At 42.3% G+C, this 16,830-nt stretch overlaps 1 protein-coding gene across 1 annotated transcript in view; it reads right to left on the reverse strand.

Moving 5' to 3' along the window:
* Nucleotides 1-2,914: 2,914 nt before the first annotated feature.
* The window catches only part of SLC22A4 (solute carrier family 22 member 4), a 33,018-nt gene continuing 19,102 nt past the window's right edge, over nt 2,915-16,830 (reverse strand). Inside the window, exons 5-10 of the mRNA XM_026063194.1 lie at nt 13,935-14,061; nt 11,632-11,732; nt 10,404-10,618; nt 9,515-9,697; nt 7,122-7,257; nt 2,915-5,868 (exon numbers count right to left, since the gene is read on the reverse strand). Of these exons, the coding sequence (XP_025918979.1) occupies nt 5,793-5,868; nt 7,122-7,257; nt 9,515-9,697; nt 10,404-10,618; nt 11,632-11,732; nt 13,935-14,061 (838 nt within the window). The 3' untranslated portion in view covers nt 2,915-5,792. The remainder of the gene's footprint in view (nt 5,869-7,121; nt 7,258-9,514; nt 9,698-10,403; nt 10,619-11,631; nt 11,733-13,934; nt 14,062-16,830) is intronic.

The following is a 16,830-nucleotide window of genomic DNA, read 5'->3' on the forward strand; positions in this document are numbered from 1 at the left end:
GGGGGCGCGGGGGAGCTGGGGGGGGCGCGGAGGGAAGCGCCGGGGCGCTGAGGGGGGCGGTTGAGGGCGGCGGGAAAGAGCTGAGGGAGGCGCGGCACCACTGAGGGGAGCGCGACGCCACTGAGAGGGATCGCCATCTCCTCACTCCCTTTAGACACCTATTTTAGGAGTAAATCCCCAAGGCGCCGTCTCCGGGCGCGCGGGCRGAGAGGCTGGGCTGGGAAGCAGAGGCCGGAGGATGCGGTGGCTCGCCTCAAGGTCGCTCGGAGCGGCAGAGCCCCGCGTTGGGGCTCCGCGCACCAGGTCCCTCGAAACACCGGCCTGCGCCCGCGGAGCCACCGGCACATGGTGGGGGAGACAGAAATGGGCTGCTCGGCCCTTGCTKGGGGGCTGGTCAGCGCCTCGGGCTTCTGTTTGCACCCAAGGATGGGAGGCAGGAAGGCCTGCGGGGCTGGGATGCGGGGAGAGGCGATGCCTGTYGGGTAGGAGTGCTATTAACGGTGCAAGAATTTCACCTTTGCGTGTCGCGGGCTCCTGGCACGGGCTGGTTCCAGCTCCGCGCGAGGAGCCGGGCCCGAGCRCGGCCCAGGCTGGCCCCGGCTTGCTGGCGTGTGCCCCGTGCCTGCTGGYGCCTCCCTGGCAGAAGCAGTTCATGGAGACAGGTGTCAGAGCTCTGCTTATCACCCAGTGGGTTCAGAAACCAGGGTATTGGGACGTAAATCATTTATTCAGTTCGCCGCAGTACCCTTGGCTACGTGCTGCAAGCGAACCAGCCTAGGAGGCTCTTGCTAAAGCCGAGGTTTGGGTGGTTACGCACATCTGAGCCAAAGGTCTCCACTGATTATTTTGTTCTCAGCACGATCAAGGGAGGGGAGTTTTCTGCAAGTCCGAATGTAAACTAGTTCTTTACCTTGTCCCTGTCTGCAGCGACAACCTATTTCGAGAACCCCCATCGTCTGTTAGGCAGTATTGCCTGTAGGTCTAAAAAGGTTTTGCTGATAATGACATGTTTTTTTTCTCTTGGGGAGTATTTTCTGAGGTGATGTGTGCTGTATGTTTGACAATTAATAAATGTAAGGAAGTTGTCTRTTCTTAGGATGAAAATAACAGCTCATTACCTAGCAGCGCGGTCAAGGMGGCAGAAAGATCATGTCTCCTATGAAGAGGTCTGTTACAAAGCTGTATGATCGTAAGTCCAAAAACTGACCTCGTTCTGCACGGGTAGTTCAAGTTTCAGATTGCCCTTTTTTGTCTATTTTTCTCCACCTCCAACTGATGGAAGCCAGATGTATACATCTTACACTATTTTTGAATGCCTGTATTTAAAAAGAGCTTTCTTTCCATGTTGGAATCATAGCGCTGTGACAGTCTCCAGCTGTTCACAATGGAAAATAGGTATTTCTGACAGATTTTGCTTAAAAACTTCCTATCTTTAAGTGTTTTGTTCCATAGATCCAGTAACCAAAGGGATCACCAAGATTCAAAATAACAGGATATAAAGCTTCTGGTTTAATTTAATTTTGCATTGTCTAATTTATTATTTAATAGGTTTTAGTATTTCTGGAAAAATAACTTTTCATATGGACAGAATATAAGTTATAGCCAGTATAAGCATAGTTTGGCTGTTATCACAGAATGTTAGGACAAAACAGGAAATGAGATGACCAGAAAATACAGATGAGAGGAATCACAAAAAGGAAATAAGCCCAGGAGATTAAGACCCATTTAAAACAAACAACACCCCCCCCCCCGAGTATAAGCAACCATATGTCTAAAATATAAATATCTGTTTGTCTTACGAAGACTAGTAAACATGTATATTAATGGTAAAGGATACTGGCTTACTTTATATAATAAAACATGTTTTGATTATTTTGTCTCATTCTCCATTTAGTTAAAAAAAAAATCAGTTTGCTGCCATTTATAAATTGTTTTATGTGTCACTGCAGTATAGAGAGTTGCTTTACAATTTTGAGGATTTTAAAAAATATCCACTGTTGTGAAGATCTGATTTCTCTGGGATGGGTACCTTGGACTCTTGGTACATATTGGGCTCTTGGATCTTGTTCAGGGAGGTCAGTGATTTACAGGAAGCTTTATTGTTGGATAATAACTGGGTAAAGATTTTCTGTTTAAYTGGAACATACTTAATCTCTGAGTTTGAAAAGTATGGCAGACTTACCTGGACTGCCTTTCTAGAGGAGGTCCTTCCAAATGCCAGAGAAGATGCTGCTTTTTAGTCTTTGTGGTTTTTTGCATCACATTAAAAACTACACTATTGCTTGCTGCTAATAAATTTTAATTTCTTTCTGATTTTAGGACAAGTATAAAGTATAAGCTGACACAATCACCATATCAGAAATAGAATTCCCACAAAAATTTATGCAAGTTATATTTGTGTCCTGACAACCATTTTTAAACAATTAATAAACATAAAATACCTGTCTCATGTTTAAACACAAAAACAGTTACACTCAATATTATATATTTTTTCCTTCTGGACATTATCAGCRTGCTTGGTTACTGTGAGAAATGAAATGGACAAAGTAGAAGTTAAGTCTCAAAATCATCTTTGAGCATTTCTTTAAAGGATATATACTYGACCTGCAAACACACGTAGTGGAATGCTGTGGAGACCCATCAACCTGAAAGATTACTATTTCAGTTACTTTGTAAGATCAGGAAATTAGGATTTAACCATCTGAAAAAAAGAGTTTTTAGGCCAGAAGAACTGGCCTACACTACTATTTACTAACAGAATACTTTTCTTGAGTAGAAGAGCTTATTTTATGGAAGGAGGTTCCATACCTAATCCATGCTAAATAAATTTTAAATTACTTCTTTAAACTTCCTTGCACAAAGTGTTAATGTTAGGAGACTTTATTCTTCAATTATAATCCACACAGAAAGTAGGTTATACAATGCCAGTGCACATTTTTATTACGATAAAGACAAAAGTTAACAAGTGACAACTGCTACATTTTTTTAATATATGTTTTAACAGATCCAGTAAGTCAGCTTCCGATCTTACTGAGGGTAAACGGTTACACAGATGGACTCCAGCAAACGCGACAGAAGTGACGTAGGAGGAATAGCACAGCTCTGCTGAACTCGGTGGGAGCAGTCCCGCCAGTCCTCCTCCCAGCTTCAGCTCAGAGCTTTACACAAGTGTCCCGGCTGCTCGTAAGCACAGACGTCCCCTGCTGAGCCCCACCGAGTATTTGACATGCAGACAACTCTCTGAAGATTGCAGCGAAGCCTTAGATAGTTCACTAGCAATTATTTTAATTTTTGGAAACAGCTATTAAACCAAGACTATTTTCTTCAGCTTTACAGTTAAGAAAATAGTAATGTGCTAGAAACTGGCACTCCTGCCGTCCAACTTCATTTCCCTTTGAATCTTCCACGMACTGTTGCTCTTTGAGTTTCTTCAGGAATCACTCTTCAAGACTGTGAAAGACTTACTGGCAGAGGACAAGTTTTCCTTGCAAATGCTTCCTCAGCTGAAGCAATCTCTCTTTCTCTTTTTTACTAAGCTCAGACACAATTTAAAGTCCTCATAACAACATCACATACTTCTGAGAACTGCATGCCACTCTTGTTAAAGATTTTTTTTTTAATTTGCCATTAAAATATTAAAATGTTGGCACTAGCTTTAGATAATAGTATAAGCAAGAAAAATGAGACTGATTAAAACAAGGTATTAAAAAAACCCACAACCCTTTCTCTTAGTTAAAAAAAAGAATACTAGGCTTTAAGACACTACAAAGTTCAAGAATATAAAAATATTTGCCTTTTAGAAATATCTGAGCCTATGATCACATAAAAGAAGTATCAACTTAATATAAAAATCTTCATAAAAATATAGCCACCTATATTTAACCAAATCTTCAAAACTGTCTCACGCTGATAAAAAGGTTTTGTTGAGAAATCTAGTTAAGTCTAAATAGTTATTCTATAGATATCTTTATAATAAGTAAAAACAAAATTAAATACTGTTGTCATTAGAGAAATTCCAGCTTGAGAAGAGATGAGGCAATATTAGGGGTCACAGGATAATGGTTGCCTCATGTTATATAACATTTATGGCAAAAGAATGACCACAGAAAATTAATATGAAAGGAAATGATATTTCCACGTCCCAAACTGCAGCTTGAAATAAYTGCACAAATTACTTGTATGTAAATGTTATAAAGCTTTGTATTTGTGCTTCAGCTTACTCATTCTTGTGCCAAGGGCCAGCAGCAAATTGCCATGAACTCTCATATTAGAGATGAAACAGCGTGCTTTTGTTGGCTGTTACAGAAAGTGAATCATGGCTTATTGTTATTTAGAGGATAAAAATCAGTCCACCAGGTCTGATAGACTTTGTGACCAAAAAATCTATGTGCAGCCAATAAATAAAGTATTGTACTTTTTTCAAACTACGTAGTGTTTATAAAACAGCAGTAGCACAACTCTAAACTATACTATATTTGACTTCTCATCTAATATTGCTTTACTGTACTTTAAAAAAAAAAAAGCATATATAACCTGTAGGACTTGAAAAACAGAACACTGGCTTTGTTGGTGTTTGTTTTGAAATAACTGTGTGGCCCCAAATTAGCCCTTTTGAGTTTTCAGTAGCTGCAGGTGAACAACTCCCATACAGAACATCAGTTTTTTGTGAGCATCAAATCCCCTTTAAATCTGCAAATAGTGCAAAGATTTTTGTAGACGCTTTTGAAACTGGAATGAGTTTTCTCTGAAGGTACAGCACAACATGGCATATATTCAAGGAGAAATGAAATGCTCTGGGAAAAAAAACACCCCCAAGAAGATATTTTAAAAACCTGTTTATGCCAATATACTATGAAAATCTGGTAGCTAAAACTGCACATTACGTTTGAATAGAATCATTTATTTGCTGAAGCCTGTGTTTCTTTTGCAAGTGGAAATTGCCCGTCAGAAGCAGGTCAGAAGCTATATTTCTTATTAAAGACTTCTTCCCCCACAAAGACTTCTTCCCCCACAAAGACTTCTTCCCCCACAAAGATGCTGATCCATGAAGCCTAGTGATTTCAGTGGGCTCAGACTTTGTGAAAAAGCATCAGATTTTACAGGGAGAAGTGGATCAGAACTGGATCCCAGGTCCTGTGAAAAGTACGGACCATCAAAATATACTCACTCCAATGTCTTATTTAAAAAACAGTAAAGTCTGTGTGTGCTTTGCTACAACTAAATTCTGATTCCAGTTCAAGTGTATTGGGATTTGGTACAGACTTGGAAGGAGGCTGGGATCCTTCCTTTAGAGATGTAGGCTGAGATTTTTCAAAGAAAGGCACCCGGCTGCTCCTCTTCCAGTCAATACACCCAGTGGGAGAAAACACCGGCATGACGTTCCCTGCCTTTTTTTTTTTTTTTTTTTAAACTTGGCCTTTCAGTTTTCCCTTAAGCAGCTTTCATTGAGTACATGACTGAGTGGAGCCATTGCTGTATTATTCCTAATACTCATTTCTAGCCTGCTCTTCAAACACGCTTAGCACATGCAGCTCCCGTCTTCAAGAGGGACCGTATCTGCTGACAAACTCCAACTATCAGGACACTGAATTACAGACGAACAATCCTATGGGAGTAGACAGCATCTGTTCAGTAAACTATATATTTGGTACAGCAGCGAAAGGGGATAATAGGTTCATAACTATGGCGCAGTAGCATTGACTGTTGGTTTTTGTTTGTTTTACTCTTGTAGAAAATACATTTTGAGAAGACCTTGTTGTTCTTTCAGCCCTTCTGAGAGCGTACAGCCTTCTTCACAATGGTGTTACCAGAATTTTAGGACTCGCTTTTGACTTCCTAACACCAGTGGTTTGTTGCCCATTTCTGAAACTGAAAGTAAGAGACTGAGAAGCTACAGAACATTTTACAGAATGACACCAGGCACTCCCCGCTGCCAAATAGCACTGCTAAAATAATCACGTTACGCAACTAATGCAGACTTTAGAAAAAAAAAAAGCCCATGCTCTGCAAAGCATGCCTTTCTGGATGGAACAAGCTATGCAGCAAACAACATTTGGAACTTGGATGTGAGTAACTGAGTGATGGAACGAGTGTTACTGCATTCTGTTTATGCGAGAAACTTGTGAAGGGAGTCTGGTTTGACTCTAGCCACAGGTCATCAACCGCACAGCTTAAAAGCCACAGGTCAGACATATGAGAAGTCCCTAATTGCGACAAGGAACAGCATGCGCTTCTCAGGGAACCTGACCTGAGAATTCTTATTCTGAAAATGTAATGACAGATCCTTATACAGACCAAGGATTAGGTATAGGCTACGCCAAGCTTTTTCAAGTTATTATTGCTTATAAGGGTGAATTCTGTTCACAGTACAAATTCTCAGTAACCTGGATGGTAGCTATGGAGTTGCACTTTGGCTAATTCAACTTCCCTCTGCTTCTCCCAAGAGTTTTCCTCCCACCATGGTAAGTAGCAAATACTGGCCGTCTCCACCGCACCAGCACTATAAGGTATGCACACCGATTTCAGGTGGACTTGTTTGCCCAGGGTAACCCAAAAGGCACGTGGTGGGGCAAGAGAACACGGTCTGCTTACAGCTAAACCAAATGGACTGGGAGAAAAGCTGTTCTGCAGTGTCTCTACCCTCTCAAAGAAAAAAAGGCTGGAATATTGAAATATTGTGTTTTCCCAGTGTTTTACACTGAAAGAGTAAAGTACTTTGTAATGTAAACAGTCCTACTGAATGAATAGTTTCGCCATACATCAGAGTTAGGGACTGTGATATATCTGCATGGTCTAAGTAACTTTCTCCTGAAGGGACAAAAATTACTTGATGTAAAAGGGAAGATTTGGAGATATGAAGCAACAGTCTCAAAGTGATGAGAAGGTCAGTCTTGATTTGTGAGTGCCCACTTCCAGCCACATCAGCTCTCAAGTTCAGAGATTCTGGAGAAACTGCGTAATGTCAATGTCTGTCGAATTAACAAAAAAATCTAAAGGCCATTCTGAAAGCGTTGATCTTTTGCAGGAGATCTGATAAAATACGCTTACTGAGTGTGAAAAGGGACTATGTACAAAGAGGTCCTGAATTCTAGCGAAATATGGCATGAATAAAACCGACTTACCATTTCACCCTCAGCATTTGTTCGAAGTTCTCAGGGAGAGTATTACCATAGCTTTCAGGGAGAAATAGGGTAAGGATCCCTATCAACACAGTCAGGCTTCCCATGAGGATATAAGGTAGGAATCTGTCGTAGGCACCTGGCAGAACACAGGACACGACATTAATTATACACCCACAATCAATGAACCCATTGGTAATAAAGTATAGAAATATAAAAATTTATATTTCAGACATCACTGTAACACAGAATTCATCTGGACTAACGACTTGAAATCTTTATAAATATCACAGATTAATCCAAAACTGAGTTATATGTGGTATCTACTAGCAAACCAACCTTTTTTTTCCAATTTAAAACTATAATATATGATCTAGAATGATCACCAGCTATCATCACTATCATGTAGTCCCCCATACCGCCAACTACTGTTCGCATAGCATCAAAAAGCTCCTCTGTACACTTTCAACTGGGATAGCTAACATCTTTGCAAGATAACAACTGTGCTAGAATCACTAATGGAGAAAGTCAGTATTATACTGTCATCTGGAACCAAATCTTTAGTCAAATAATAGAAAGTGAGAGATTAAAAATGTGAGAGAAAAGAAGCATTCATAAGCAACCAGACACTCATCAGCCGTCTGGGATTCTGTTTTCTGCTGGTCTTGTGCAAAAGAAGGGAAGAGACTAACGGCAGTTTCACAGGCCAATTTCTGATCAACAGACCACTAACGGGAATTGTTAGATATTTTCCTTACAGAAGTGGAGAAAGCATCAGGCCTCCCATGACAGGCAAGAGGCTGTGACCTTGGTCTACTCAGATTCTGATTTTGGACTAGAAAATAGTGGCCACTGCCAGAAGCCTGAAGTTAGTGCACAAGTGTTTGGGCAGGATGCAAGATTTCCATACCACAACAGCACAGAAATGAAAAGGTCTTTCAGTAAAGGGATTAGCCAGCAATTAATGCATTTAAGGTAGAGAAAGTACCAAATAGGATTTGACAGCTTTATTTTTTAGTTGGGATAAAGCAATATACTTAATAATGTATGGAATAAACTAGTATTAAAATTAAGACCCCTGRGTATTTCGCACAGAGCCAAAGTTTGTGATTTGATCTCCTTCTGCGTTCACGAGCTGGATGAACTGCAARGTCCTAATTTAGCTGTAGCAAATATCAGTAGCTCACGAGTTTCTCCTAAACCTCCTAAAGTTTAGGAAACTATTCTGAAGACTGAAAGAAGATTCTTAGAGGCTGGCCCCAGGGAAATCTGGGAGGGAAAAAAACAGTAAAAACTTCTCTATCCTGTATACATATCTCTATTACTGTTATTTATGCTGCAACAGTGAATGAAGACCCTAAGGAGCATCACAGTCATGCTCTCTTGTACAGTACAAATGTGAAGTAAAAAGCGGGTGGGTAACTCGTTAGGGTAAGGGAGGGCTGAGCCAGGTCCACTGATGGTAGAAGGAAATGAAGTGTGTTTGAGTGAAAGAAACTAGGTCTGGCCAGCTAGGAGATTGAGCATCCCGGACTAGGAGCCAATATGAACAGATACTTCCATCCTTAATCCCTTAATCTCTCTGCGACTGTTTCCTGTTTGCAACAGGGGGGTCATTTCTGTGCATCTTGGAGGTGCTGGGTTTTTTCATTTGCTTGTTTTAAGATTTATCAGTCATATTTGTACAGCACTCAGAATGTGATGGTAATGAATGTCAGAAAAAGCCTATGAGGAGATTAACAATTCTGCTTAGGGAAAGCATGCAAGGCCTGAAACAGAAAGGAAAAGCAAAACGAACGCTGAATAGCTATTCCGTAACAGGGAACGCAATCATCTACTACCCTGAATGTGATGGAGCGTTGAGAGGAAAAAACCACGGTCATGTAAAAGAGAGAAAGTACGTCACAACGTGTACGTTCCAGTGGGTCCACACATTTACACAGCAGCTTCAATCCTGGCATTTTCTTAATGCTGAGTGCCTGATTTAACCCACAAAAATCACTTCACTAAGTTCACAACTCAACMCACTTTTGTGCTTCTTACTCTGTATGTTTTCCCCATCTTGCTTTAGAGAGCATAGATTCAGAGCAAGTCTGAACTGCTGCCTGGTCTACTGGCTTCTGACGTACCCACCTCAGGATTCGGTGACCAAGTCCAATGCAGTGGATTTCCTACCTGTGCTTCCTTGCTATATCACTACTTGTTAAACTCTCCGGGCACCAGGATGCCTCTGGGAAACGAGCTGGAGTACCAGAGGTAATACCCATTGCCGAGATGTGACCAGTTATCATCTTACCATCTTTTTTTCCCAATTTTCCAATGCTTTTGACCAGCACTGACTCAGTCCTCTGAAAAGTGCCTGTCTAGGTCAAGAGAAGCAATGCAAGATGTCTCACCCAGGTACACAAAGTAAGGAGCAATGATGCTGCCCACTCTGGAAGCGGTGGAAGTAGCTCCAACTGCCATGTTTCTGACTAATGTTGGGTATAGCTCAGCACTGTAGACATAAAGCATAGAAAATGCAGATGTGATTCCAAATTTTCCAAGCATCACCAGGACAACGGACAGGACATGAAAATCTGGAGGGGGGGAGAAAAAAAAAAAAGTCAAGGTGAATAAACTACACCCTGTACCAATTACTTCTATTTCTTTTACCTCTCATGGACCATATCACTTCCCTGCTCTTCCCCTCCACCCAGCTTTGATGTTCTTTTATTTATTTACTTATTCGTTTTTTACATCATAAAATCTTAATTATACAATGTAGTGACCCTATCCCTAGATTACTTGTCTCCAAGCTTCTTGTTGAGCACAGTTTAGCAGGAGCAGGCAGGTTATTTCCTAGATGTTGGTTCTGTCGCAGTATAATGAACTGGAACAAGATTCTGCATTTGCACGACAGCAAAGCACATGCTTACAACCATCTTTCTCTAGCAAAATCCTGTGGATATTTATACACAGTGAAATCTGGAAAACTTGCAGGGATTTGTAGCCATTAGGCGTAACCAGATGAATCACAGTACACTTTTGGCTCTCGTTTTCCAAGCTGGTTCCCCTGGACTATAAAAAGCTCGGTAATTTGACACAATAAATGAGAGCTGTGTGTGACTCAGCATATATATATATGTATGTTATTAAAAAATGATGGCTGCAAGCGATCAGCATAAATTTGACCTCAGACTATAAGTTTGATCATGGTTTCCAATAATTGTATGGAACTATTAGATAGGTAAATAAAATGTTATACATATTTTATGGTACTAAGTCATGTATTGAATTCTGTACCTGTAGGAACGAGCTGAATGAAGAGGACAACACCTCCTCCTAAAAACAAGGTGCCAGATATTGAATAGCGCCGAGGCAGGGATCGGAGGAGAAGCCAAGCAATCACGTAAGCTGGAATTTCAATAACCGCCGAGAGGAAACAATTGATGTAGGCATTTCCGTGCCAGTTGGGAGTGCTGAGTGACAGGCCAAAGTAACCAATCGATGTTAGCATCCTGAGAAAAGCAATAAAAATCAGTTATTCCAGAAATACTGTTCTTCAGATGTCTACAGCGTTACCTCAGATCTTGTTACAGAAATAGGGTGTTGCAAAGCATGACCACAGACAGCGTGGCTTAAAAATTTCAGTGGTGACCCCATCTTTCTAATTCTTTCATTCCTTGCAGTGATCATATCCACAGCAGCTTGTAGAGACCTCTGATTTCACTGTCCTTCCTGTGTATATAGTATTAAGTGAAGGGCTTTGTGGAAGTCATACACAAAGGCTTTTCACTGCAATGGATTCATTAACAGCACMATGAAGTAAGTCTTGAAAACTTTCAGTGCCAACTATGTTCTTATTTATAGCAAATTCCAGTGAAAGAATCTCCCACCCCTCCGCAGTTCCATTATATCTCATTTTAATCTTCACATCTCATTTTAATCTTCACGAGAGGTGGATATTCAGGTTTCAAATCTCAAGTCTGCCTCGCTATGGCATGCCAGCTGTACTAGCCAGTGCCTTTATGCTGGGGGAAATCTGTACAGAAAAGGATCACAGTTTGTCTATACGGTACTACTTGTGTCCTCATTCCACGTAGCTGCCCCRGCGGGGACAGGGATCTCACTGAGCTAGGCACTGTACAAAACASAACAAAAAAGTTGGCAATGGGTTCTAGTTCTTGTTACGTTACTGAGTTGCTGCCCATGTTTAAAGACAGACATTTCTCTTCAAATAGACATGATGAAGATGAGAATTTCTTAAAAACAAAACCAAAAAAGCCCCCAAATTAAAGTTGTTTCTTACGTTTTCCTAAATACTTTCCATCTGAGTCTAGGCTAGTCTCTCCACACTCTTGTGCATTAATGCAGCGTGGGTGCAAGGATCATTGAAGGCCATGTACTAGTCAAGGACCATGTATAAGCAGGGTCCAAAACTGTAAGATTCATTATCTAAAACTGTGACATGTGCCCTCAAATCAGAACTTGTTCTAGTGCCTGGGTACTTTAGGAATACACATTTCCTTACCACAAAAGTAATGACATAATAGTAATAGTTGCAATGTTTCGGGTTCGAAATAGGTCCAGAAGGATAGCCTTCTGCTGCTGCTGAGGCTTCGAATCCTGCATCTGAAGGAAAAAGGAAAACAAAACCAAAAAAATTCCCACATACCTAAGAGAAAACAACCTTTGCATACCCACAAGTTTGGGCAATTACGAAGTTATGACTATACTGGGGGATAACTAGTCAGCCCCCGTTCTGCATCAGGGAGAGTGTCCTTTAGGTGGATAGCTCGTCTCTGCACCCAGCTGCGCTCCAGAGCAACGTCCAGTTTTGCGTGTTAGCACTGAACCCACAGCAACAGGTTGACTGTTTAAAAAGGAATATCAGCTGACAGAAAAGACGCGTTACAACTTCCTTCACGAGCTGACGCAGTACTTCCAGTAGTAACGTCATTACCAAAGGCCTTTTTCTGTGCAGCATCCGCTCAACTCTCTTTTGCTCAAACTTCACAAATGGTGAGGAATTAACGCAAAGGATCCTCCGGTTTCGCCGGCTGCTTGCCAGCGCCCTGCCCCAGCGGGACACGGCATGCTAGAGCTCAGTGCCGAGATCAGAGCGTGTCACAGCATCCCTGTCCTCGCTCCTTCGGAGACGGGGAGCCAGTTTGAGGCTTGAGGCAGGATTCTGCTTGCTGGTCTGAGGACGCTGCTCCTGCCTGCACAGGGCTCTCCTCCCGATCCTGTCCTCCCCAGGCCAAAGGAAGGGCTTCACCCCAGGGCTCAGCCGGCACCTAGCGCTTCCCGGAGAGCGCAAAGGCCAGCGCTAAAGCCGCTACCTGCTTCGACTCAGAAGAGCAGCCGCAAGGCAGGGGACACGGAGGCGGAGGGAGCTGGTTGCTGCAGGTAGAGGCCAAGTCACGGCACTGACCTGCTTGCAAGAGGGTGAACCGCTGAGCCTTCCTGCCTGCCTGTGTTCGGCTAGCCAGGAGATTTTGCTTCCTAGGAAAAGATTTTGGTTTCCAAGGAATGCTTTCCTGGCAGTGTTTGAAAAATACTTCAGTGGAGGATTCAATATGCAGACGTAATCCCCAGGCTTTTGTGGACAGGCACTTCGGCGTGCGAGATTCCCACGAAGTAAAAGGATAGATGAGCTGCCAATTGGTCTCAAAAATATGCAGCAATGATGAAAAGCAGATTCTGCTGGAGACTGAAAAGTAACTTCCAGTATGAAAGACATCTGAACTCTGGCTGGGATGTAAGGAAAGCGCTTTTCCACAGCTTTTGTAGGATGAGCTTCCCATAGCTAGAACATACACTTGAATTTGCGCTCAAACATATGCTTGAAAAGAGACCTTAAGCAACCTAACCAAAATTTAAGCATGACATTCAAGGAATTGATGTTGCCAACAAGAGATACAGCAAGCAGCACTGCAGATACTGCAAAAGAGCACGTGGTGCTTTGTCTTTCTGTTGTATCACTGGTTAGGAGACATAAAACGCAGGTACTAATAGTAAAGCCGTGGCGTAAGATCTGATACAGCTACATGTGATCATTATTAACACAGGGCTGGAAGTGAGGCTGGTCTTTTTGAGCCATAAAAACTACTCTGCCTGTTAAGGAGGAGCTCGCTAGGGAGAAGGAGCAGCCGCTAGAGGGGGAAAGGAGCACAGGAATAAGCCAGTCCCGTTCCCACGGCCGCGCTGCAGCCGCTCTCCAGATGCCAGTGAGTCCCGTGCTGGGCTTCCTTCGTTCTACCAGCGAAGACAAAACACAAGAAACAAGCCTGCAGAAGACCTTCATATTATTTACTGCCTTCACTATACCGATACTTCCCAAGAGCACTTTTAGGTGCCCTTTGGTGCTTTCACTGGTTCGTGAAGCCTGAAGAATCCCTTTGGCACTTCCACGCAACATGGGCATGCGCGCGCTCTTAACGCCGGACACAGGACCAGTTGTCTCGTGGAAGAGCTGCTGTCAAATTGCAAGCCGTTAATAGTGTGCCAGACTGCGATGAGAAAAAATGCATCTTCTCCTTGGATCTTCTCAACTGCCTGAACGATGAAGCAACCTGAGTGACCCTTGGTCTGAAAATCACAACCAACCACAGCCGAAGAAGAGAATTTTACTGTAAAGAACAAACAAATAAGCAAACCCTCTGGCTTCTCATTCTGAGCTTGCTAACCCTAACAAGCTACCACTTACCTTGGGCCAACAGTAAATGCCAGCCTTTAGTGTTGTAAACCATTTCTGTTCTGTTTCACAAGAAATTAATTGGCCAAAGGGGAAAACTGCTGAAGAGGTAAAGTAACAAGACATATGAAATATACCTCCAAGGTGTCGAAAAGCACAGCTGGGGCTGGAATGCCATTTATTTTTGCAGCCTTTCGGATAATAACTTCTGCCTCTTCATATCTTCCCTGGGAGATCAGCCACCGAGGGGATTCAGGAATGAACCTATAATAAGTTTCAGAATAAATGACTCAACATTTTCACAAAAGTCAAAACATTATTAAAAACATATTTATGTTTTTTCTGAGTTACCCTTTCATCTCACAGATTACTTGTAATAGAACACAGACAACACATAAGTGTGCGGGTAATGTAATTTGTGAATTTGTCCCATTGGGACCAATGGAAGAATTCAAGTCTATGGGATATGTTTATTTTCATGCTTAAGCAGTTGCATGCTTGGGCCCTTTTCTAGGTTGTTGTTTTTTAAGTGATAACTAATGCCCACCAAAAAGACAGAAGTTACTAGATGAACGGCAAAGATACGGGTAGCCTAACTAGTGCTAAACCAAATTATTTTTACAAAACTGCTTACAGTGTGGAAATGCTATAAATGCATAGAGGATATATTTAAAGGCTCTGTGTCACAGGAAGCTTATACACAAATCTCTCGATTTTACCACCAATCTGATGCAGGCTCTTTCAGGTAAAGGGCAGTAGTAGAGTAGATAACATTTACAAATCAGTTCCAGGCACATGCTGAGTGAATTAACACCAAACACAGGACAGAAATTCCCACCTTTCCTTAACTAAATCCTTCGATCTTAACAGATGCTACCTTGCTTTCTTCAGTCAGCAGTAATTTTTCCTCTCCTTGGAAAAAAGCAGGTCAGACATTCCTTTTCCAATGAATTCCCTAAAGGGCTGACCCAAAGCGATGTCAAAGGTTTTGAGGGTCAGATGATTTCTATTAGCTTGCTCTACTACTACTAGCCTGAGTTTATAAGAGGTAAACTATCTGCACTGCTTTTCTTTGTGGGTAGGTTGATGGATACAAGACTGCAGAGACAATACTGGAAACATTTTGGAGTCTTTGGAATAGGAATGAATAGAAGAGTAACAGAGAAGGATGATGTATAAGTAACATTTTCATGGAAGTAGTGGGTCCAGATGCCTAAATTCCATCTAATACCAACCTGTCTCAACACAGTTTTGCACCTGGATCCCCATGTACCATCACATCAGTCCCAGGCTACAAGGTGCCATGCATGGTAATTTTGTGCATGCTTTATGCTCTTAAAAAGCATGGAGATTCCCACCAAATACATTTCAGGGCAGGGCTCTGAAGCCATGCCTTTGGAGGCAAGAAGAGAAGACAGCAGCCCTGACAAACTTCATGGGCTTCATAGTGCTTATTCGGTAGCAGCAACCTAGCAGGCTTGCATTCAAAGCCGGCTTCTCCCCACCCCTGCTGCCTAACAAAATGCAGCTGTTTGGTGCAGAGTGAAACACACCTGTGTTGGAGAKCCTCAACACATTTCAAGTTAAATATACCAAAATAAGTCCTGAACTCTTCTGACTATCTTTAAAATCAGATAATAGCAGAGTTGGAGCTGAAAACCATTTTAAAGGTTTGGTTTTAAGACTTTAAGATTTAAAAAAAAACCAAAAAACAAAACATCTGATAAGACTGAGATCTGCAGGAGATGTTTTAGACTATAGAAGAGTAGATCTAAATCACTTAATGGTTATAAACATATTAATTTCTTACTTGTAGATATAACTGTTTCAAAATAACAGGAAGAAAGGAGTTCCTCAGTTAAGACCAACATGAAAAGAAGGAACTACTCCACTTAACTTTTGGAGTAAATTATGTTTATATTTAGAAGCATGAAAGATACCGCACCTTTCCTTCTGCAGTTCCTAAATAACTATCCCTTCAAAAAATAACAGATGACTAGGGCAGCACCAGGACAAGGATATTTGCCCTTCTGTAATGCTTCTGTCAAACTGAGAACAGCAGTAAGTTTTCCGTAACTCTTTTTGCAGCCTGACAGTGCAAAGCCACCACAGGCAAGTGAGGGTGCACCCACGTTCCCACCAGAGCATTAAGGCAGAGGTGGATGAATGCAATGCAAAGATGAAAAGAAAACATGGACTTGGCATCCAAGAGGACAGTGCGGAGTGGCTCACAGGAGCAGGGCGTGGAGCAGCCAACCTTCAGCTTAGCCAGAATTACTGTGTTCCTCAAGTTCCAGGTGAGAACTGCATGCAAAGAAAAACAGGGGAATATCTAGGCTGGGCAAGGCTGTCACTGCCAAAGCCTGCTGTTGGCATCCTTGGCCAACGCAAGCAAATAAAGCCATAGGCTACATGCAATGCTTGTTCCCCTGAGCTATCTATGGCCCCTGTTTATGSTCTGTCAGCACCCTCATTACAAGATCTGCTAAGCAGGCGTTTGTGGTGGAGCTGCTTGCCCTTTGCCAGGTACCTGTCACTGCTTTAACTCAGCATAGGCTCTGTCCTCTGCTTTCAAAGCTGCCTGGGCTGCTGACATTCCTAGTAAAATAGGGAAAGGAATCCCCAGGTGCATGCTGAAACCCATCTTCTCCTGCCCTCAGCTCACCTGGCTGTGAGCACAGCTTGGGAGAACTTACCTTCAGGCTCATGCTACACAAGCTTCTAGGTCTTCACACAAGTTTTCCCCCTTCCTGGGCTTTCAGAAATCAAGCAATACCTTCTAGCCTCCCCATGGCTGTGCACACACCATCTGTTGTCTTTGGCCATGTGCCCACCTACCCAGGGTTTGCAGAAGAGAAGCTGGTGCATATTTGTAGTAGTTGGGGAAGAGTTGAAGGAAAAAGGAAAACGAGGAAGAAAAAGGGGGAAAGTCCAACAGCACTGATGTAGGATAATGCAAGTGGCAGTCTGTGCTGGTCGGCTTCCACAATTCTCTTCTACTTTAGATTTAAAATACAGATGTGCCTAAGCCCC

The sequence above is a fragment of the Apteryx rowi genome, unplaced genomic scaffold (genome assembly GCF_003343035.1).
Source record: "Apteryx rowi isolate R43461 unplaced genomic scaffold, aptRow1 scaffold_2, whole genome shotgun sequence".
Lineage (NCBI taxonomy): Eukaryota > Metazoa > Chordata > Aves > Apterygiformes > Apterygidae > Apteryx > Apteryx rowi.